At 43.7% G+C, this 22,883-nt stretch overlaps 2 protein-coding genes and 1 pseudogene across 9 annotated transcripts in view; 2 read left to right on the top strand and 1 right to left on the bottom strand.

Annotated features, from left to right (window-relative positions):
* The window catches only part of SCTR (secretin receptor), a 32,847-nt gene extending 27,380 nt beyond the window's left edge, over positions 1–5,467 (bottom strand). The window contains exons 1-3 of the mRNA XM_006137630.4: positions 5,332–5,467; positions 4,434–4,620; positions 858–984 (exon numbers count right to left, since the gene is read on the bottom strand). Coding sequence (XP_006137692.2) covers positions 858–984; positions 4,434–4,478 — 172 coding nt within the window. The 5' untranslated portion in view covers positions 4,479–4,620; positions 5,332–5,467. The remainder of the gene's footprint in view (positions 1–857; positions 985–4,433; positions 4,621–5,331) is intronic.
* Positions 5,468–11,448: 5,981 nt separating this feature from the next.
* The window catches only part of CFAP221 (cilia and flagella associated protein 221), a 91,588-nt gene continuing 80,153 nt past the window's right edge, over positions 11,449–22,883 (top strand). For 7 of the 8 annotated variants that reach the window (XM_075933219.1, XM_075933217.1, XM_025178793.2 and 4 more), the window contains exons 1-3: positions 11,449–11,643; positions 17,887–18,071; positions 18,532–18,632. In XM_075933219.1, the coding sequence (XP_075789334.1) occupies positions 17,933–18,071; positions 18,532–18,632 (240 nt within the window). In that variant the 5' untranslated portion in view covers positions 11,449–11,643; positions 17,887–17,932. The remainder of the gene's footprint in view (positions 11,644–17,886; positions 18,072–18,531; positions 18,633–22,883) is intronic. The other variant, XM_075933218.1, reaches the window with a different exon arrangement.
* LOC142830328 (5S ribosomal RNA) lies at positions 21,465–21,582 on the top strand (annotated as a pseudogene).

Below are 22,883 nucleotides of genomic sequence, written 5' to 3'. Positions count from 1 at the left end.
ATAAAGATCTCAGCCCCCAAATCATCTCCATCCCCAGTCACTCTCCTGCGCCAAGCACATTGCGCTTGCTTACATTACAGGGGGTTGTGAGTCTTAACTCATGAATGTATGTCTATGGTGCTTTTAGATCCTCCAAGAGATCAAAGCAAATAAGAGGATGTGCTGTGAAAGGACAATGCCTGCTCCTAACCACTGTTCTCTTCAATCGCCAGCAAATGTGACAAACCAAATATGAAACAAGTGACCTAATATTCAACTAGAGGGAACGTCTTCGGGGAAAGGAAACCTAGCATGGGCTCCCATGAGTAGTAGTATTTCTGTATAGTTTCCATCCAAATGAAGGGTTTCTTGAAAGACCTGTCAGCTTGTCAGAAAGACACCACTAGGACAAACCACAGTGAGGTCCTGGCTGGCAGGGCTGGGGCTATGATCCAAGGTGCCACCAAGCTGTCAAACAGATCTCTGCAACACTGTACTTCACTGGATCATTGCTCATCCAAACCTGCTGGGAGTTCAAGCTGCCTTCCCTGGACCAAGGGGCATAATACTAAATGAAGGGTGGTGGGAACTAAACAGCCACTCAAGTTGGGTCGAGGAAATCGCTTGGGACTTAACTATTTTGAGTAATTTTGCATCATCTGCAAATTTTGCCACCTCACTGATTGTACTCATTTTATCAAGGGCAAAAATCTGTTCTGAGAACTACAAGACAGATATCGACTGGCATTCTACCCTCCCTATGAGTCAGCGCTCCCTTGATTCATTATGAGAGTTTAAGCTTATAGAGAGGAACAATATCAGATTTCATATGCACGGTGATCTAAGGATGGAATTTTCCTCAAAGATCCACCATTTACCTGAACTCATAAACTGGTCATTTTCAGATGTTCTGTTCTTTTCCTCTTGAGCCAGAGCCTCATCACAAAGTTCTTCTTCCTTTTTCAGGACGCTCAGTAAGTCACATACTGGCGGGATGGCCTTGATCTGCAAATATTGAAAAACAGTTGCGTTGTTTTGCTTTTTTCTCTTGAAATATTTGCCACCCACAAAAATCTCCTTACACCAAGGTTTTCTATACCTCCCCATCTTCTGTTTGGGACTGGGAGCGAAACATTGCATTTCCTACTATACAAGCACCTTAGGGCATTTCTGGACCAGTCTTTCACTTGCAAAATTGGGTCAAATTCTATTGGTTAAACAAATACAATCCCACGGGAGTCAATATTGCACTCATTCATTCAGAAATATTGCTGCAAATCAGTGAAACTGCAGGTGGAGACATGAGAGCATAAGTGTAAGTACAATTCATGAACATGTCACCTCACTAATTGTGTAAGTTCAGCTTTAACTGAAGTTGTCCATCAGCACTGAGAATCTTGAAGGAGAAGATAAGTATTATGTACAGTAGGACCCATAATGTTTTCAGTGCTGAGTTTGTTTTAAAGAACAGGTGTACAATTCTGGCAATGTTCAAGTCAACAACTAACCTCCCATTGACTTTAATGGAACCGGGATTTCACCCCCAAATATTTTCTTGGTGTTTTCTTCCTGAATAGAGTTTGCTCTTTTTAAAAATGGATCATCTCTCATCCAATTGTTCTATTCTACTCAGCATTTCCTTCTTTCCCCTTCCCACTGTGCATCCTGCCATAATACAATGAAAGATCACTCATTCGTGTATGAGAAAAAGAACTTTTTGGAATCATACAAGCAAAGAATAGTCACATGCGACAAAAATAACTATTCATGAAATTGATGTTTATAAACCATTAGATCTATAATAAAAGTCTTCCAAAAAGATGGATATCTGTTGGGTTTAATTGTATAAAGAAATCAAATTATAGTCATTATTTCCTGCAGTTAATTATAGATTGGATTAAATCATTTCTGAATTTTGTTAGGTGCCTTTATATAGAAATAAACATGGACATAGATATTCAAATCAGTTACATTATTAAAGACATTTAGTACATTTCAGGACTTAACAATACAACCGCAGCAGTCCTGCTCAAGTTATATTTGTGCAATAGTGTTTCAATTCAATGCAAAACATTAATTAAAAATAGGAAAATCAATATCAAGTGCTGCTCAAGCAAATGGCGAAAATGGCCCAGAATTCTCCACATTGGACATTAACTATTCTAGGCATTGGTCAGCAAACACAACATAAATTTTAGTGACCAGATTAATACTATTTTTTCAGAAACAATATAATTTTGTTTTTCTAAAAAATACCATGCATCACCTCTGGGTATCATTTTCTTTAGGTCCCTGAAAAGTTATTTATTAAAAAATCATTTTCCTTTAAATTTATATTGCACATTATTTTTCTATCCCTAAAATGTTTTTGTTTGCTTTTAACATATTGTCTGTTCAGCAACTTATAAGGCATTTGGTTTGTCACAGTAAATAGTCCCTAAACAGCATATAGTGTACACATAAAATTACATTTCTTGAAATGAATGATTTTTAGGCTCAAATGATGATCATCTTACTCTATGAGTTGTGTAATTGACTTCAGTATCAATAACTGGATTTCACATTCAATCAGATAGTTAATGAAGAATTCAATTTCTGAGTTACAAACTTTGCTTCCAACTAAGAAGAGTTTCCCATTGGGTCTGATCCTTCATTCTTTGATGCCAGTGGAACCTGGAGGATGCAAAGAATGAAAGCTGAGCACAGCCATCTGCCATGTGCTGAAAACCTCCTGCAATGTCCAGAGCACCCATTAATACACTGACCAGAGAACCATACAATTCATTTATCTAGTGTCTACAGTGCACAGTTCAAAGGAAAGAATCTGACATTACATTCCTTATACCTCATTCACTTTGAATCCATACAGTTTCCATTTCCTTGTACATTGCCTCTTTTTATGTTTAAAAAACACTTGGCTAATGTAGCATGCAGCACATAAGCTAGTGTTTACTGAGGAAAATCAACATTTCATTCCAGAGTTTCTCAGCTGCTTCTCTAACTGCGTAGACTTTCATAGCTTCTTCCTCTTTGAGCCTATGTTCCTGTTTGGGGATGTCTACAGATTCAAAGCTTTAATTTACAATAAATAAATAAATAAATAAATAATGTCATAAGCTGTTCTAGTTATATAGAAAACATTCCAAATTATAATAATTAGGTGTACTGAATTTACAGAGAATAGCAATTTATGACATTTTCAATAACAAACAATATCCATTTTTGGACATTTTTAAACATGTGAGACTATGAGAACTATACGTAATATAAAAAGCAATACTAGTCATATATAGCACACAGAATGTAAAAAACAAACAAACAAACAAAACAACAGTACATTATTATGTTTTATAACAGTTGGGGTTCTGGTTTTTGTGTCTGAGGGGGACTGAAGGAGAACATAGCGTCTTTCAGTAGGAAGCACAAAAAGTGTAAGGAGATAGAAGTAGGTGATAGGAAGCACAGAAGAAAGTGGCTGCTTTTGGAGTCCTGAGTAAACCTGAAAGTGAGAGTACCCCTGGCCTAGAACCTAAGAACCAGAAAGCAAAAACAACAATAAACTGGCTCGACAGGAAAATGAGGTTCACTATTTTCATTGTGGAAGCTCATTGAAAAGCAAAAAGTCAGTAGCCTGTATTCATCATGAAAACAGAATGCCTACATGCATTTTAACTCATTATCCAGTGAGTAGGGGCCAAATTCCCAGAAATAATCAGCTGCATTGACCTCAATAAAACTGCTCATTTACACCAGCTGGGAACTTAGCCGTATACTGACTTCCCTTATCCACACTGGATGTAGTCAAGTATTGTTTTTATACGTGTTACAAAAATTTAGAGTAAGCTGACCAGTCATTTTGCCCCAAGTTTAGCTATCCTTTGTAATTTGTTGATGGTAAGACACAGAGGTACAAGAGAGTGAATAATGAAGTAAAAACTCAGTAACCTTAGGAATCTTATGCTAAGAAACCAAAATATATGTTGCAAAGTATGGAGACTATGACATTCTTTCAGTCAGAAACAAGCGAGAAGCTAGTAAGAATGAATACATTTTTTTAAAGTATGTTCTAACCAGTTTCTCTTTAAAATTATGGCCCTGATTCTTGGCTGATGCAGATCAGCATAGCTCCAGTGAAGCTCATTTGCCAATTTACAGACTATTGCATTGTTTGTAATCACTCTGTTACCGACAGACCTGCAGGTGCTTTACAAAAATGAGTAAACATTATCCTCCCCACTGGTAGAGAGGGAAACCGAGGCACCAAACTGTGACATGCCTTGCTTGAGTCATGTAGTGAGTCAAGCAGCAGAACCAGGAACAGAACCAGCACTCCTGTTGCTCCATCTGGCACATTCTCCATTAGACTATGCTGCCCCAGTCCCATGGAACATATGTATTTATTTATCCTAAATGTGATTCCAAGTGATATAAAATAAACAGTGGCAAATACTTACAATTACAGCTGAAAACCAGAAAAGAATCACCAGATTGTTCCACATGGTCAGTTGCTGTCTGTTTCCTTCATTCCTATGTGCGGAAGATCATCAGGCTATTCATACGCTCTCCATGTGACTTTCTTCTTCCTTCTGGTCTCCTGGCTGGAATTTGCTTTCATCATCCTGAGCCGATGCTCTTCACCTCCTGCTGAACCCTAGACAGCATCAGTAATGACAACAGCACACCCCCAAACTCCCCTCTTTCTTTGCAGCAGGATCCTGTCCCAAGAATATCAAGCACGTTTGTTGAGCATGTTCCTTATGCAGTCCTCTACCCCTCTAGGCTATTATTCACTGTTATCGCTGCATGTCGGCGAGGAATGATCATTCCTCATGTTCCTATTGATAAGGAAACAAGCAGGGCTCCTGTGTGAGATGCAAGTTTCACAATGGCAGAGCTAATCTGTAAAAGGGAAATGGTTATTACCTTGGGGCTCGAGGATGCACACAGCCTAGAAATAAGTGCCCTGCTGGGAAACAGGGCTGGCAGAATATGATTCAGGCTGCACTTGCCTTCTCCGCTGTTAACATGCACTTCCAGAGAGGGTGCAGATGGGACAAGTGCAAAGAGAACTCAGTAGAGTGATAGAGTTTCTATAGAGGAGCCAAACACTGTCAACTACCAAGCAGGTGGGGTTGCAGACAGCAATGCACATTAAAGGAGATCTTAAGGCAGAGGAAAGCGTTGGGCTGGGAGTGGAATATGATCTGCTATTCACACCCCCTAAGGGAAGGAATCTAAATATTTCTTGGACTTCAGCTTCAGCCACTGAAACGCATAAAACCTCAAAGGAAACAGCTGTTTTTTTTAATGACTGCACTACAGATTTCAGGTCACCATCACTTATATACACACCTGCTGTACCTCGTGGTGAATTGTAGGTTTATCCTCTTGTGCTCCTTATAGTAATCACAGTGCTTTGAGTGTCCTGTTCACTGGTAGCAGAAGACTTCATTTTAGTGGAGTTTGCTGTCAAAACAAACCATTTTAAGGGGATAACTTCTTATCTGGGCTGTGGGCTACAAATCGGAGATTGCCAAACCCAACTGTTCCAATAATCTCCAGCTGCCAACTTTATATGAAGGGTTGTGAGTAAATTCAATCAAGCAACAAACACATCCAACAACCCACATGTATGCAAACTAATCACCGTCTCAAAGAAAAGTGGAAATTCGCCTTTGCAATGACAAAACTTCGACCAGCTCTGCTTTGTGGACAAAATGGATAGAAGTCCACCCTGTCTGCTTGAAAGGCTGCGTATCTGGTGAATATGAGCAGGGAATCTGGAAAAGCAGCAGGCACCAACTCTGCACTTTACTGCCCTGATATTTGATATGATCCAATATCTGCTGAAGTCAAATGATTCTGTGTCTAGACCAGAGACAAAGCCATTGGCACCTGGGAGAGGAAACTTTGCTATTGGATAACTTTGCTATTGGACATTTGAAAGAAATTCTTGCTTTCTGTCTTGGGTGTGTATATGGCCTTCTTTAACATAATACCTGAGCACTTCACAATCTTTCCCTGGGAGGTAAGAAAGTGCTATTATCCCCATTTTGCAGAGGGGAAACTGAGGCACAGGGCTGCTAAGTGACTTGCGCCAGATCTCATTGAAAGGCCATGAAAGAGCAGTCAGGTGAACCCAATCCAAGAATAGTGCCCTCACCCTTACCCCATCCGCTCTCTCTTCCTCAGTCCTTTTAACAAAAAACCCACCTAAACTAATTACCATTATTTGATTTCCTCTCCCTACCTTTATCTAGTACCAATTTATGATACATCATTCTACCAGAAAAGCTCCCAAACACACATTTTTTTCTTCTACTAGGAGTTTGCTGCTCCAAATTGATCTGTTTATTAAAAAACAATAACTGAACATTTCTGAGCTTAAAAACCCCCTGTATTTCTGTGTGTACAGCTGTTACCTGTACAATTGTGCCCATGCATTTCAAATATAATAATTTATTTAGAGAAAAATGTCTTGGCAAAGTTTTAAACTAATTGTTATCAGTGTATTTTTTCTATTTCGTGCAGAACAATGTAATGTCCTAGTGAGTACTGTATGCATGAGTACCATTGATGTCCACTGGACACCTGATATTGGTATTGATTGGAAACCAAGTAGCAACAAAAGTAAAGTTTCCTTTACTCACACCAAGTGGAGTTCAAACAGGGATAGACAGCAACTGTCAGCCTGTTTCTGCTTTTGGCACTGTCTACACAGCAAGAAGTCCGAGGAAGAGCACTCTTCTTCCAATTTCCCTTGCTCCTCATAAAATGAGGGTTACAGGAGTCAGAGTAAGAAGTCTTCCAGCTCAACATTATGTTGAAATAGTTGCTTATGTGTAGACACCGGACTATGTTATTTTGGAATAATGTCAGTATTCTGCTGTGTAGATGTACCCTTATACAGCATCTAGCAAAATGGGGCCCTGATCCTGGATAAAGTCCTTTGGATTCTTCTGTTACCCAAATAATAAATAGTATAAACAGTGAAAAACACTTTGGGCCCAGTCCTAGAAACTCATACTAACACTGAATCAAACTGATCCCTGTGCAGAGGCATGGTGCCCCTGCACTACTTAAATCCTCAAAATTGGGCATAGGAGGCATATAAGTAGCATGGATGCCTTGAGCTGACCTCTGCAGGGAGACAATTTCTCCGATTGCAAATAGCCTAGTTAAAATTAATGACATTACTACCTCAATAAAGTCTTGCTGGATTTTTTTATGGCTAGAATGAGATAAATAGGCAGCACAAAACTATGCATGTAATTTGCAAAGCAATCAAGTTACAAAATGGCAACAGGCAGGCCACATTCTACATAAGGACTGTGAGGAATGTATCACGAGACAAGCGTTAGAATGGAATCCAAAGGGAAAGAGGAAAAGGGGACGTCCCAAACAAACATGGCGACAAAGCTGCCTGGATGAAGTAAAAGCAGCTGGCTTAACATGGGATCAAATCAAGACTATCGCTAAGGATCACAGGAGATGGAGAATGACTGTGGAGGCCCTATGCTCCATTAGGAGCCCAAAGGACTAATAGATATAGATAGAGTTACAAAATGGTTTAGCTGTAATGCTTTTTTAGTTGTTAACATCAAAAATTGATGGTATTCATTGGTTTTGTTATATGAAGTTCTTACCATTACAGAATAACTTTCCATATAATTAAATTATATCTGCAAGACTCAAGGGTCTCCAAACTGAATTTTGTTAACAAAATCATTTTCAAATTAATGTTGGTAGTACTATTTGGTTTTCTTTATAGAAATTTTTAAAAGATTATTCCCTCTCCTAAATGTAAGCATTCATGGCTGCAACTAAAATGTTTTGCTTTTAAGGCAAACTGCAGTAAATGTCATCAAGTAAGCTTTTATAGCAGCAGAACACATACAAGTACTGAGAGTGGACTAACAGGGTTTAATTGGAGCAGGTATAATCTTATTCTTTCTTTTTATTTAATTAATAGCTGTTTGGTTATCCTTTCTATGTTCTTTTATTAAAAGTGAGAACAATTATATGGAATAATAATTAACTATTATAATTGTGAGATCTCTTTGCCAAACAATATATAATACAATAAAAACACAGACCCCGCTCTTGCAATCCCAATTCACCTGAATGATTTTTATATAAACTGAGTAACAGTGAAGCCCATAATTAAAATCCACCCTTTTGCAAGCCGAAAAGATAAAGACACCTGGAAACTGTCTTTAAGAATTTACTTTCCAATGCCTTATGGGGGGCACTGGCAAGTGCAAAGTGATAGGAATGAACAATTACATTGCTTTAGGTATTGTTCCAGTGACATCTCAGAGAAGTAAAAGTATCCCACACATTCACCAAGATGCAGCCACTAAGATTTCATCCTTTTGACCAATAGTTTTTAATCTGTGGTCTGCAAACTCCTGAGGGTGTGTCTACACTGCAAAGTTATTTCAGAATAATGGCTATTATTCCAAAATAATAATGTGAGCATCTACACAGCAATAGCATTATTTCGAAATAATTTCAAAATAACGGGAGACTTATTCTGACTTCTGTAAATCTCATTCTATGAAGAAAAACACCTATTCTGAAATAGTTATTTCGAAATAGGGGCTGTGTAGACGCTCCACTTCTGCTATTTCAAAATAGCCCCTCACCAGGGCCATTCTAACTTATTCCTCCCTAGTGCCTCCTGGGGCTCTAAATCGAAATAGCACATTAGGGAAGCCTGCCTCAGACTAATTTTGAGTCTTCCTTGCAGTATAGATGTGCTATTTTGAAATAAGCTATTTCGGAATGGCTATTCTGGAATAGCTTATTCCAAAATAAATGTGCAGTGTAGTCGTAGCCTGAGGGTCCATAGACTGGGTGTGTCTGCACAGCAAAGTTATTTTGGAATAACGTCCATTATTCTGAAATTACTATGCGAGCATCTACACAGCAATTCCATTATTTCAAAATAATTTTGAAATAATGGACAGCTTATTCCGACTTCTGTAAACCTTATTCTACGAAGAATAACGCCTATTCTGAAATAGCTATTTCAAAATAAGATGTGTGTAGATGCTCCACTTCTGCTATTTCGAAATAGCCTCTCACCGGGGTCATCCTAAGTTATTTCTCCTGAGACTCTAAATCGAGATAACATGTCTACATTAAGGAAGCCTGCCTCAGACTAATTTTGAGGTTTCCCTGCAGTGTAGACATGCTATTTTGAAATAAACTCTTTTGGAATAACTATTCCAGAATAGCTTATTCCAAAATAACTGTGCAGTGTAGACATAGCCACTATGTCTAAGGCAGGGGTGGTCAAATTCTGGCCAGGAGGCTAAATCTACTCCACAAGGTCAGTCTCTAGCAGGCCTCCACCTCCATGTTTACCTGCGCCTGGGCAGGTATTGGAGGATTGCAGCTCTCATTGACTGCAAATCAACATTTGTGGCCAACACAAGTGTGACGGGCCGCCAGTGACCCGCACGGTTGATGGGCAGCGGGGAGTGGAGGCGCAGCCCAAGCCCCTTCCCCTGGCCACGGCGCGGGCGAAGGAGGCCGGCGGGGTCAGACCCAGCCTCTGCCCCTGCGCCAGTGGGGAACTGCTGGCCCCTCCCCGGAGGCGGCGCCTGGGGGGGGCCAGGGCAGAGATAGGCAGCCGGGCGGCTGCTGGAAATGCCGGCACGCCACCGGAAGCGGGGGAGCCCTGGGCGGCATCCGGCGCAGCGGGACATTTTAAAAAGGCCCACTATCAGAGAGGAAGGAGAGCTCCCGAGCGCAGGACAGACCCAGGGCAGGACCGAGGCCGGCAGATCGCCCGGCCTCGCCCTAAGGGTTCCCGAGATGGCCGCTGCAGCTGGTGGTCGGCCAGTCCTGGCTCCGACGGTGACCGGACCCAACCCCGCCGGCCCTGGAAGGAGCGATCCGACAGGGACCGGACCCGCTGGAGGGGGCAAACCTGCGGGACATCGCCGGAGCAACGCCGGACCTGGACTCCTGAACCTGGGTAGGCTCTGGGGATTGGTACGGGGGCACGAAGGCCCCTGGGAAGGGAGGAAGGAGCTCGGGGCAGGGCCCTTTTGGCGTCCCTGGGTAGATGGGTTACAGAGGGAATTACCCCCATCTACCGTGTCGGGGCGCGAGTGAGCCCCTGCGCTTAGGGCCCCGGGCTGGGACCTGGAGAGAGGGTGGGACCGGGTCCCCCTCTCCCATCCCCCAGGAGTATTCAATCCTGGTCAGCGACAGCGTGTGCGTGAAACAGAGAAGGGTGACGGTTGGACAGTAGGGCTGGCCCGGATAGAGGTCCTGGGAAGGACCGGACTGTGGGCCCAGGCCCCACCCCGCAGAGACGGGCTGCAGTTGCAGGGTCCGCTGAACCCCCCTCCCCGGCCTGGCTGGGAGGAGGTGATCGCACCCAACTGACAGGGCTTATAACCGGGGGCCCTAGACAGGACCCCGTTAAAAGAGGGCAAAGGGGTTCACCGAGCCCCCCTCCCCTTCCGGGAGGGGGTGATCGCACCCCAAACCGTCCACAGCGAGCAACGGGAAGCGGCGTACTGGTCCCCAATACTTCCCACCACTTGCATTGGCCATGAACAGCAATTCGCAGCCAACCAGATCTGTGATCCTCTGATACTTGCATAGGCGCAGGTAAACGTGGAGCTGGGAGCCTGCCAGGGACTAACCTTATAGCCTGCTGGTTTTTTTATTGCCCACCCCTTGTCTAAGGAGTCTGCAAAAGTTTGTTACCATAGAACAATGGTTCTCAACTGGGAGTACTTGAACCCAGGGGGTACACAGAAATCTTCAAGGGGGCATATCAGTTCGTCTAGGTATTTGCCTACTTTTACAACAAGCTACATAAAAAGCACTACAAAAATCAGTACAAACTAAAATTTCGTACCATTACTTGTTTATGCAGCTCTGTACATTATACCCTGAAATGTAAGTAATATTCCAGCTGATTCATTTTACAATTATACGGTAAACATGAGAAAGTAAACAATATTTAGCAAGAGTGTGCTGGGGCTCATTTGTATTTTTATGTTTGATTTTGTTAGCAAATAGTTTTTAAGTGAGGAGCTACTTGGGGTACACGAATCAGATTCCTGAAACTCCATGGACTATGGCTAAGATTTCCAAAGGCGGACATGCCTCCAATCAAAATTGCTTGGGGGAGGGGGGGGTTACAAATGAGAAAACCACTGACCTAACTTACAGGACCCAGCTGTTCTGTTCTGCATATTCCCAGTCTACCCCTTTCTAACTCACTGGTGGTACCGTCTAAGACTAAGCTGGCTCCCCTCAAAAAACCTTTCACAATACACTGTAAATATTAGAAAAACATTTTTTAGATGGGATGGGAAAAAATCCTGGTGTTTTCCTTTAAGTCCTGTCCCTTAAACTTTGCCACTTCTCCCCCTGCGCCAGAGCTGAACATGGTACGGCCCGCTGCAGGCTTTGTCTTGGAACTGAGTTGATGTTAGCCTAGCAACCAGGGGAGAGGAGCTGGGCTGGGGATGCTGCTGGCCCTGCAGGGCACAGGGGGGGCAGGCTGCTAGGCTGGGCTGCCTTGCTCCCCCTTCCACTCCCCCTCCCCATAGCCGTGGCCAGGGCTCTAGGAAGTGGCCCGCGGGCGGAGTAGGGAGGTAGGTGCAGAAGTTGGCTGCAGGCTGAGCACAGGTGAGTTGCTGGCTGCCTGCCCTGCTGTGGGTGCCCGGGGCCCCTGGTGCTGAATACAGGACCCCCTGTGCAAACAGACCTGCTGCCCTACATCTCATGGGATCCTCCGTTCCTGGGACTTCACTATAAACGAGCCTCTCCTGCTGGGGGTGGCAGGGATTTTTGCCACGTGTTCCCGTGTTTCAGGGACACATCGAGGGGCACCGTTTTAAGGGTGAAGTATTTGCAGGCGTGTCCTGTTTGCAGGTGCCAGTCAGACGATTGTGTATCTGGCCATCCTTCTGAGCGCACATTAATCCAACGTTCATGCAAAAACCTGAATGTGTGCGTGCCAATCAGATACCTAAGCACCCCAGGCCTAGCTCCTCAGAGGTATTTAGATGCTCAATTCCTGTTGATTTTAATTGTGGTTCTGAGCCTGCAAACAGCTTCACGCGCATGGTCTCTGTGTACACTGAGCCCATTGCATATCAGGGCTATGGCTTCCAAATACAACTGTGTGGGGTTTTGTGCATGCCAAGGATATGGGCCGTGGAGGCAAGAACATTGAAACTTTGGCCCTTATGATCAAATGCTGAATTATTTTAAATCTCTATTCAAATTCTTACCTGGGGAAGACATAGTCCAGGGCTAATAATAAAGGCAGTCAGTCTCAAAACAATGTGTTTTAACTTTTTTTTTAAGATAGTCAATAAAATATTGACGCCTTTACCTTCATAAAATAAAAATGAAATTTTATTTAAAGCCACTGAATAAATCTGCATTCAGAGTCTCACCTCACTTATTATTTATGAAGTGTGCTTGGTACTCTACAAGATACAGAAAGATCTAATGGCTCAAATATTAATAAACGTAGAGTAAAAGCCTCTCATTTAAGTCAGTGTGAGTTTTGCCATTGACTTCAATGGGGCCAATATTTCACCTGTAATGTTTATTACACAGAGTAGTTAAATTGATAGTCCTGGCCAGTAGTAAGTATAGGATCATGATCTTAAAGGCAGATGCAGATATACTGGGAATGAATAATATGTTGATGGGTTGGGGGAGGGAGGATTGCTGTTGTCAGTCACTGATATGAACCTATATGGAAAAGTATTTTCCTAATATAGTTCCATCGCCTGCTTTTCACACCTTTTACACTTACTGTGGAACCATAGCAAAGAGTATGAGTATGGTGATTTTATAAAGGTTGGACCTCCGTGGTCCAGCATCCTTGGGAACTGATTGGTGACAGATGAGGGATTTTGCTGGACCGGGGATTTTGCTGGACCATTTCTGGCCCCTCTGCTACTGGCTCCCCTATCCCTGGCCTGGCCAAAGCCTGTTGCTGGCCCCCTCTGCCCTGCCAGCCCACTAAGCTTTCTAGCCCCACGAGACAGCCATGCTGAGGCATGTCAGGCTCCTGGCAGCCTGCTGCCCAGCCGGCCCACATGTCTCCAAGCCGCCAGCCCTCCACCAGGCCATAGATGTTGCTAGACCAGAGAGACCCAGTTTAGAGACATTCAATCTATAATTAAATTCCAAAGTATAAAGTTAGCAGTTAATTAACACAAATGGAGAGAAAGTAGCCCAGTATTTGTAATTGTTTTAACATGCAATTGTGAACCTTTTGTTGGGACCAGTATAAAATCATGTTTGTCCTTCCCAATACATTTGTTTTCTCGTCCTGATTTGTGAAAACTATTGAGTTCAGAAGAGCTAACCTGTAAAACTGAAGCATGCTAAGTTATTAAGAAACATCACACAGGACCCAGAAATCAGTAGAAGCATTTTACATGTTTAGGGAGGAAAAGCACAGTCTCTGCCTCAAAAAGCACATAGTCCAGACAAACAGAATGCAGGACATAGAACCACAAAACAAAGTACCAGGAATCTGGGAGTCTCTGTTTCTCAGATCAGCAGATCTCCAGCTCACTCTGTGGAAGGTCTTTTCTATAGTGGAGCTCTTCCTTAACCATTTTAGTTGTAGCCAGTAGCTGTAGCAGTAGGATCTAAGCGAGTGTAAGAATTGTAGAGCATGTATAATGCCACATTCCTGGATGGGTTGTTGGCAGTGAAGTTTGATGTGGGACCTCTGGTGAAATCTGAGCTCTGCTGTCTGAGTTAAAAGACTCCTATCACCTATCACTATTACTAGAGCGGGACAGAGCCCCACCTTGAGTAGGTGTTTTCATAGGCAGGAAATAATGTTGCATCAAGTATGTGATTGTTTTGAAACCTGGATCCAGTGCATGCTACTAACATAGCCCCCATCTCCACTGTCTAGGGTTGCCAGGTGTCAGGTATTCTATCGGACAGTCCGGTATTTGCGCTTTGTCCAGTAAAAAAATCAGAGAATACCGGATATGTGCAATGTCTGGTATTCTCTGATTTTTCCAGCTGCACACTGGACGGAAGCCTGGCGTGGGCGCAGGGAGCAGCTGGAAGGTGGAGCCACAATCGGCACTAGGAGCCTGTGATTGCACAAAAGCCTGGCGGGGGCAGGGGGAGTGGCTGGGACTCCCCACCCCAACAAGGCTTCTGCGCAATCACAGGCTCCCAGCGCTGATCATGGCCCCACCTCGCAGCTGGGACTCCCAGGCTGGGAGGCGGGGCCATGGGGATGGGGGGAAGGGCTGGGACCAAACGCACGTTGGGTTTTTTTTTTTTTGCTTGACCAAAATACCGCGTGTCCGGTATTTTGGGGGGGACCATCTGGCAACCCTACCACTGTCCCTGGCCACCTCCATTCTTGGGCTAGAAGAACATTTGTGGAGAAGGGGAAAAGGAGGCTCCTTGAGGGAGGGAAGCTTTTAGGCATAATGGCTTTTCCTCTCCATGCTTGGGCCAAGGCTGTCTTCCCTTCTCCTTCACCTAGCAGTTGCAGGAGGTGGGGGAGCAAAGGGCCTATGCCATATTTGTGAGCAAATTTCCATGTGGATTATGTCTAGTTTTCTTATTGTGCAACATTTCGGGCATGTCTCTAGACAAGTTTCTGTTCTGATAACTGTGTTTAGTTAAATAGGATCCATAAGCCCCTTGGCTTGCTTAAATGTGCATTTATCTTTGTTAAATAAATGTCTTATCCAAACACTAGTTAAACAAAGGATTTAAATACCACTTCTATAATTTGACCTATTAATATTTAACAATTAAAGAGGAAGCTATAAGTTAATGCCCTAAACCTAAATACTCATCAGATACTGGAAGAACCTATCTGGGCAATTCATATGTCAAAAAGACCCTTTCTGCCCTTGTTTGTGCTAGAGGTCATTGAGAGGAACATAAAATCTCTTTCTCTATATAGACACAATCATCTACCTCCTCCTTTGGGAGATACTAGAATATCTCTATTGGGAGATACTGGAGTGTGCATGGTAAGACCTGTCAAGGACAGGTAAGGACGCTGGTCCATCATATCTAGCGCTAACATCATCCAATGGCTGGAAGTCAAAGCTAGATGAATTCAGAATGTAAATAAGGTGTAAATGTTTAAGATGTTAATGTGTAATCGGCCATTGGAACAATTTACGGAGGCTTATGGTGGATTATCCATCTCTGGCCGTTTTAAAATCAAGATTAGATGTTTGTCTAAAAGATCAGATCTGGGAACTAATTTAGGGCAGTTCTATGGTCTGTGTTATACCTTAGGTCAGACTAGATGGTCACAATAGTAGGGAACCTTTTTAGGGTTGGGGGCCACTGATCCACAGAAAAATCAGTTGGGGGCTGCATGCAAGTGAGAAGCAAAAACAAAAACAACCCCCCCAAACCCTCACTGAAGTGGCCCCCGACTAAGAAGGAGAAAGATACTCCACACATTCCCCTCACGCCATCCCTGCAATAGAATTTATAAATCTATGAGTCTGTCTCTTAAGGAACATACCATGTTCCCAGTAGAAGCATGGTCAGGTAGAAGAGGACCCCTAGATGCCTCGACCATGCTCTGCTAGCAGCAGTGGGAACTAGCCAGCAGATTTTGGGGCGACTATATTGCTCCTACTGAGAAAGTTAGTAACATCCTGCCCATGGCGTAGCATGCCCACTTGTTGGCATACTATCAGGATGTCTCAAGTGCCAGTCTTGCAGCCAGCTGTCAACCACTAATCCTACCCCCATCAGTTGTTTTCTACAAGAACGGGTGATAGCCTTTCTGGGTTTTTGTAGGTCAGGGCTGTAGTCCAGTGGCAGCGTATTATGGGCATGCGTCATAATTCCTGACTGCGCTATCCCTCACTTTGGCTCTCTCTCTCTGGGTCATAACCGGATGTGACACTGCTGTTGAAGGCTCAGTCCAGTAATTCAAAGGTATTGTAAGTAAGAGGAGGGAAATGAGTAAATAATCTTGTCTGTTCCTTGGAGCATCTGTTTATTGATGGAGCCAGTCCTAGCGGAGGTAGGCTGCTTGGTGCAAGAGTCATTTGTTTCTATGAGCAGCACGTGGAAACTCAGGTATTAGCAGTGGTCAGGAGCGTATTAATCTCTCTATCAGGGGTGATTGGTGAGAAGGAAGCTGGGGGCCACCAGCCATGTGACCCCCCGCAGCCTGGAGGAGGACCAGGTCAACCCCTCTCTGCCCTAGGCCCCACCTCTCCTCATCCCCACCCTGCCTCTTCCCCCAACCAAAGTGGCCCAGGAAACTAGGGAAGCTGGTGTTGGCAGCGGAGACCCACCCCCCCATGCACTCACCAGCGGTGCTGGGGAAAGTGGAGCGGTATGGCTCCAGCTCGCTTTGCTCCCCCAGCCTTCCCACTGGTGAGTATGGGGGCAGTCCCGCCCCTCTCCCAAGCAAAGCTCCCAGGAGAATGGAGCAAGCTGGGGCCGCGTTGCTTCACTTTCACCACCACTGCCAATGATTGTGCGGGGAGACAGACCCCTGCTGCGGGCATCAGGCCCCCTGCGGGAAGCCGGATGGCCCCTAGCAGATGTACCCAGCATTGTTCAGGTCCCTAACTGTAGTCATGTTTGAATTTTTTTTCTTGTTGGAAATTAAGAGGAAAATACACATGCTGTATTTAAGTGATTGTATATGGCAGGGGGCTGGGAGGTGCAGGGTAGGAGGTGGGGGTACAAGAGTCAGGGCAGGGGTTAGGGGCTCAGAGTATGGGGCTGGGAAGTGCAGGACTCTGGGCAGGTGGTAGGGAGCTCAGGACAGGGGACTTAGGATAGGGAGTGGAAGGTGAAGGGCTCAGGGCAGAGGGAGGGACGGTTTAGGAGTCAGGGCATGGGGGCTCAGGGTAAGAGTGGGGGGCTCAGGGCAGGAAGCTGCAGTCAAGGAGGCTTCCCAGGGCTGCTTGTGGTGGTGAATGTGGAGCTGCTCTGGTGGCAGCTCCTCTCATGAGGGCCATGGCAGCAAGGCCACTGGCTGGTGGGGCTGCTGGGTGATGAGGCTCCCCCACCCCCATCCAGCGCTGGGGACAAGAGTTTTGTCTGAGGCTTTGGGGCAGGGCAGCACTTACTCAGGCTGGTGGCCTGCGATATGGAGAACCCCATCCCCAGCTGTCCACTCTCTTACTGGTGCAGCTGCCCTCCTTTGGTCACTCTTCAGTATAACTATCCCCTGCACTTGCTACCCCCCTGTGGTCATTGCAGAGCATAACTTACCCTGCTCTCTGATCCCTCCCTTTCTGTGTTATGGAAAGCAGTCAGATTCCAGACACATCCCATTGTCCTGGCACAACCAAACCCTGACCTTGTGTTAAGTTAGGAAAAGATAAATTGGTGGTTCTAGCTCTTACCGTTTAGGGAGGAGTTTTTGAACAGACACAAGACGGATAGACAGATAGACGCACATTTCTAAAATATATAGTAGATGCTAGGTGTTTAGCAGAGTACATTATCTCCACCTGTCAAGTTGGTTGATACCCCATCACTTGGATATCAGAGAATTTCATTTGGTTCCCTTTCCACTCTGGATTTATCAGTCAGTGACTATATCATAATTTTGTAATCATCATTAAGTCATCCAGAGGCCTTGCTTTTAGGCTAAAGTGCATTCAGCTTCTATATGCTCTGTTAGCTATTTTATTATTGTTACTATTTATTATTTGTATTATTGTAGTGCCTAGGAGCCACCCCAGACATGGACCAATACTTGACTGCACTTGGTATTGTACAGACACAGGAGGAAATAAACAGTCCATGTCCCAAAGAGCTTGCAATCGAAGTATAAGACAGAAGGCAACACTTACAAACAGATAATAAGACTGTACCAATCAATATGATATTTTTGTGTTAAGATTATGATTTTGTGCTTGATCATAGGTAATGACATATTTTGGTACTTGTGGGGCTGCAGTTCCATCCCAACATGGAGGTGGTTCAGTCAGCCCCTTCAGAATTCAGTCATGCAGAAAAATCGTTCAAGAAAGTACCCACCATCCTTTTGGACAGCCTCGTGGAGGAGCCTGACAAGAGAAATAGGGTCCCCGATCACCTGCTAGAGTCGAGTAAGTAGTCTGCTGTCTGACTATTCTGCAGGCCGGAAGCAAACTAAACGTCCAGGAACATTATTAGTCATTTATTTTTCAGGGACCCAGTCCTGCTCTTTTTGAAGTCCCCTTCTGTGGCAGAGCAACTCTACCTACCTCCTGGCCTAGATGTAGAGGGATGGTCATGGGAAAAGGGGTGTACTTGTAGTATAAGTGGCCCTTGGAGCCATTGGCTGCCAGATGTAATTTAATATTCCACCAGCTACGGCTACCCTATGGATTATGAATCTGCATAGGTGGCATAAAGGTATTTTTACTGTCCTCCCTGAGCTCAGCAGGATGCAGCCCTGCATCTTTGTTCGCTCTCTCATGCATGGTTTTGGTGCTACATACAAATGTTAAATAAATATACTTAACAATAAATGATATTTAGGTAGCCCAGGCTCCTTCTCTCATGTTTGCTTATCTTTCATTGCAGAGATTTATGCAAAACTCCTGAGAAACAATGTCATACAGGCTAAGCCAGCCGTATTGCATTATGGAGGGTATGAAATTGAAAAACATCACCAGCAGATCCTGGTAAGTCTTGAGGCAGGAAACAGTTAATACAATGTAAATGGATAATACATGTACACTGTGCATACTGCTGTCATGGCTCCTTCCCCACTCTGGCCTGATAAATGCAGAAGTGGGGGCCAGCAAGTGTACCCCAAAGCCTTATCTACCAGGCTTTGGTATAAAACTTCCCCCCAAGATCTTAAAAACCTAGATCTTGGGAATAAAACTTCCACTGCCACCACCCAAATGTTGATAAAGAAATCAGGGGAAAGATCATTTGGGAAATCTTACCCCTAAAATAAAAATCAAGGCACACAATTAACCACTGCCAGGTTAATAAAAAGAAAAGAAAGAACCTTTATTATTACAACAATATTCCTGTTGCAAACATAATGACTAGATAGGGAGGTAACAAAATATACTCATGGAGAAACTCCATGGGCCTAGAACTTAGTTACAAAGAAAAGCCAAAACATCTTTTAAACAGTGCCAGATCTCAGATCCCATACCTAATCCTTAAAACAATAAAACCTAACAAAACTGCCTAAACTTTACCCTACTTACAGAAAATGAAGAATGGTGTCTTGGAGAGAGAGAGAGACATGCTTGTCCCTCTCTGTAGCTGCAGAGAACTCACCCAAAGAGGCAAAAGGGAGAAAGGAAAAAAAAACCAAATTCCTTTGTCCCAGTTTGAAAAGTCCCACCTACATTCTTATTGGTCACTCCACCTGGCTAGGTGTAGTTAACCCCTTAATCCCCAGGCTGCTGGCTAACCCTCATAATCATGACAACTGCCCAACCATCTTCTGTCCTGGCCAATGTGACCTCAAGCCAATCCTTTAATAGACTGATTTGCCATAAAGCCAGTGGTGGAGATCCAGGTCAAAGCTTTCCTAGATCACTATGATTGCATTTGGCTGTACGTGTGCTCATCAATCAAAGGAAACTCTGAAAATGCTCTTGGCCCTCTTCCAGAGGCAGTTTGATCTGGTGCATGAGGAGCTAAACTGGGAATCATGAAGTCTGGGATGCATACTAGATTTCTACCACTTGCCTTCTGAATCACCTTAGGCAAGTCATTTAATGTCTGTTCCCAGTGCTTTTTTTTGTGACAGTATGGCCTGGAACAGCATACCATAAGAACATAAGAACGGCCATACTGGGTCAGACCAAAGGTCCATCTAGCCCAGTAGCCTGTCTGCTGACAGTGGCCAACACCAGGTGCCCCAGAGAGGGTGGACCGAAGACAATGATCAAGCAATTTGTCTCCTGCCATCCTTCTCCAGCCTCTGACAAACGAAGGGACACCATTTCTATCCCTTGGCTAATAGCCTTTTATGGATCTAACCTCCATGAAATTATCTAGCTTCTCTTTAAACTCTGTTATAGTCCTAGCCTTCACAGCCTCCTCTGGCAAGGAGTTCCACAGGTTGACTACATGCTGTGTGAAGAAGAACTTTCTTTTATTAGTTTTAAACCTGCTACCCATTAATTTCATTTGGTGTCCTCTAGTTCTTCTATTATGGGAACTAATAAATAACTTTTTTTTATCCGCCCTCTCCACACCACTCATGATTTTATAGACCTCTATCATATCCCCCCTCAGTCTCCTTTTTTCTAAACTGAAAAGTCCCAGTCACTTTAACCACTCTCATATGGGACCCGTTCCAAACTCCTAATTATTTTAGTTGCCCTTTTCTGAACCCTTTCCAAGGCCAAAATATCTTTTTTGAGGTGAGGAGACCACATCTGTACACAGTATTCAAGATGTGGGCGTACCGTAGTTTTATACAGGGGCAGTAAGATATTCTGGGTCTTATTCCTAGCATCCTATTTGTCTTTTTGACTGCCGCTGCACACTGTGTGGAAGTTTTCAGAGAACTATCCACGATAACTCCAACATCTCTTTCCTGATTTGTCATAGCCAAATTAGCCCCCATCATACTGTACGTATAGTTGGGGTTATTTTTCCCAATGTGCATTACTTTACACTTATCCACATTAAATTTCATTTGCCATTTTGTTGCCCAATCACTCAGTTTGGTGAGATCTTTTTGGAGTTCCTCACACTCTGCTTCTGTCTTGACTGTCCTAAACAGTTTGGTATCATCCGCAAACTTTACCACCTCACTGCTTACCCCTTTCTCCAGATCATTTATGAATAAGTTGAACAGGATTGGTCCCAGGACTGACCCTTGAGGGACACCACTAGTTACCCCTCTCTATTCTGAAAATTTACCATTTATTCCTACCCTTTGTTTCCTGTCTTTTAACCAGTTCTCAATCCAAGAAAGGACCTTCCCTCTTATCCCATGGCCATGTAATTTACACAAGAGCCTTTGGTGAGGGACCTTGTCAAAGGCTTTCTGAAAATCTAAGTATACTATATCTACTGGATCCCCCTTGTCTACATGTTTATTAACCCCTTCAAAGAACTCCAATAGATTAGTAAGACATGATTTCCCTTTACAGAAACCATGTTGACTTTTGTCCAACAAATTATGTTCTTCTATACATGCCTCACAATTTTATTCTTTATTATTGTTTCAACTAATTTGCCCGATACTGAAGTTAGACTTACCGGTCTGTAATTGCCAGGATTGCCTCTAGAGCCCTTTTTAAATATTGGTGTCACGTTGGCTACCTTCCAGTCATTAGGTACGGAAGCCGATTTAAAGGATAGGTTACAAACCACAGATAATAGTTCAGCAATTTCCCATTTGAGTTCTTTTAGAACCCTTGAATAAATGCCATCCGGTCCCGGAGATTTGTTTTTTGGGAAAGAGGGAGACAATGACTGTGTTTGTTAGGCTCTCTGTTGCACTGAATACTTATCTCAGTAGATCCAAATAGGCCTATGGCCATACCAGACTGAGCGCCCCCAATCTTATCCAATCTCGGAGGTAAACTGTCCCGGGTCTGACTAGTACTTGGATGGGTGACGCCCTGGGAATCCCAGGTGCCATAGGCAGTTAGATTCTAATAAGTAAACAGTATCCTGCCTGACAAAACTATCCAAAGCCCAAGATTTGGTGGTGATGGGGGACTTCAACTATCCAGACATATGTTGGGAAACTAACACAGCGAGGCACAGGCTATCCAATAAGTTTCTGGACTGCATTGGAGACAACTTTCTGTTTCAGAAGGTTGAAAAAGCTACCAGAGGAGAAGCTGTTCTGGATTTGGTTTTAACAAATAGGGAGGAACTAGTTGAGAACTTGAAAGTGGAAGACAGTATAGGGGACAGTGATCATGAAATAATAGAGTTCATGATCTTAAGGAAAGGTAGAAGGGAGACCAGCACAATTGAGGTTATGGATTTCAGGAAGGCAGATTTTGATAAGCTCAGAGAACTTGTAGGTAAGGTCCCATGGGAAGCAAGACTGAAGGGAAAAACAACTGAGGAGAGTTGGAAGTATTTTAAAGGGACGTTGTTAAGGGCCCAAAAGCAAACAATTCCGCTGTGTAGGAAAGATAGAAAATATGGCAAAAGACCAGCTTGGCTTAACAAGGAGATCTTGCACGATCTCAAAATAAAAAAGGAGTCATATAAAAAATGGAAACTAGGACAACTAACAAAGGAGGAATATAGGCAAGCAACACGGGAATGCAGGGGCAAGATTAGAAAGGCAAAGGCACAAAATGAGATCAAACTAGCTACAGGCATAAAGGGAAACAAGAAGACCTTTTATAAATACATTAAAAGCAAGAGGAAGACCAAGGACAGGGTAGGCCCACTGCTTAGCGAGGAGGGAGAAGCAGTAACAGGGAACTTGGAAATGGCGGAGATGCTCAATGACTTCTTTGTTTCGGTCTTCACCGAGAAGTCTGGAGGTGTGCCTAACGTAGTGAATACAAGCAGAGAGAGGGTAAGTTTAGAAGATAGGATACACAAAGAACAAGTTAAAAATCACTTAGGAAAGTTAGATGTCAGCAAGTCACCAGGTCCTGATGAAATGCATCCCAGGATACTCAAGGAGCTGATAGAGGAGGTATCTGAGCCTTTAGCTATGATCTTTGAAAAATCATGGCAGACAGGGGAGATTCCAGAAGACTGGAAAAGGGCAAATATTGTGCCCATCTATAAAAAGGGGAATAAGAACAACCCAGGAAATTATAGACCGGTCAGTTTAACGTCTGTCCCAGGGAAGATAATGGAGCAGGTAATTAAGGAAATCGTATGCAAACACTTGGAAAGTAATAAAGTGATAGGGAATAGCCAGCATGGGTTTGTGAAGAACAAGTCATGCCAAACTAATCTGATAGCTTTCT

The sequence above is a fragment of the Pelodiscus sinensis genome, chromosome 7 (assembly GCF_049634645.1).
Source record: "Pelodiscus sinensis isolate JC-2024 chromosome 7, ASM4963464v1, whole genome shotgun sequence".
Taxonomy (NCBI): domain Eukaryota; kingdom Metazoa; phylum Chordata; order Testudines; family Trionychidae; genus Pelodiscus; species Pelodiscus sinensis.
This window is presented reverse-complemented; position numbering and strand designations above follow the sequence as displayed.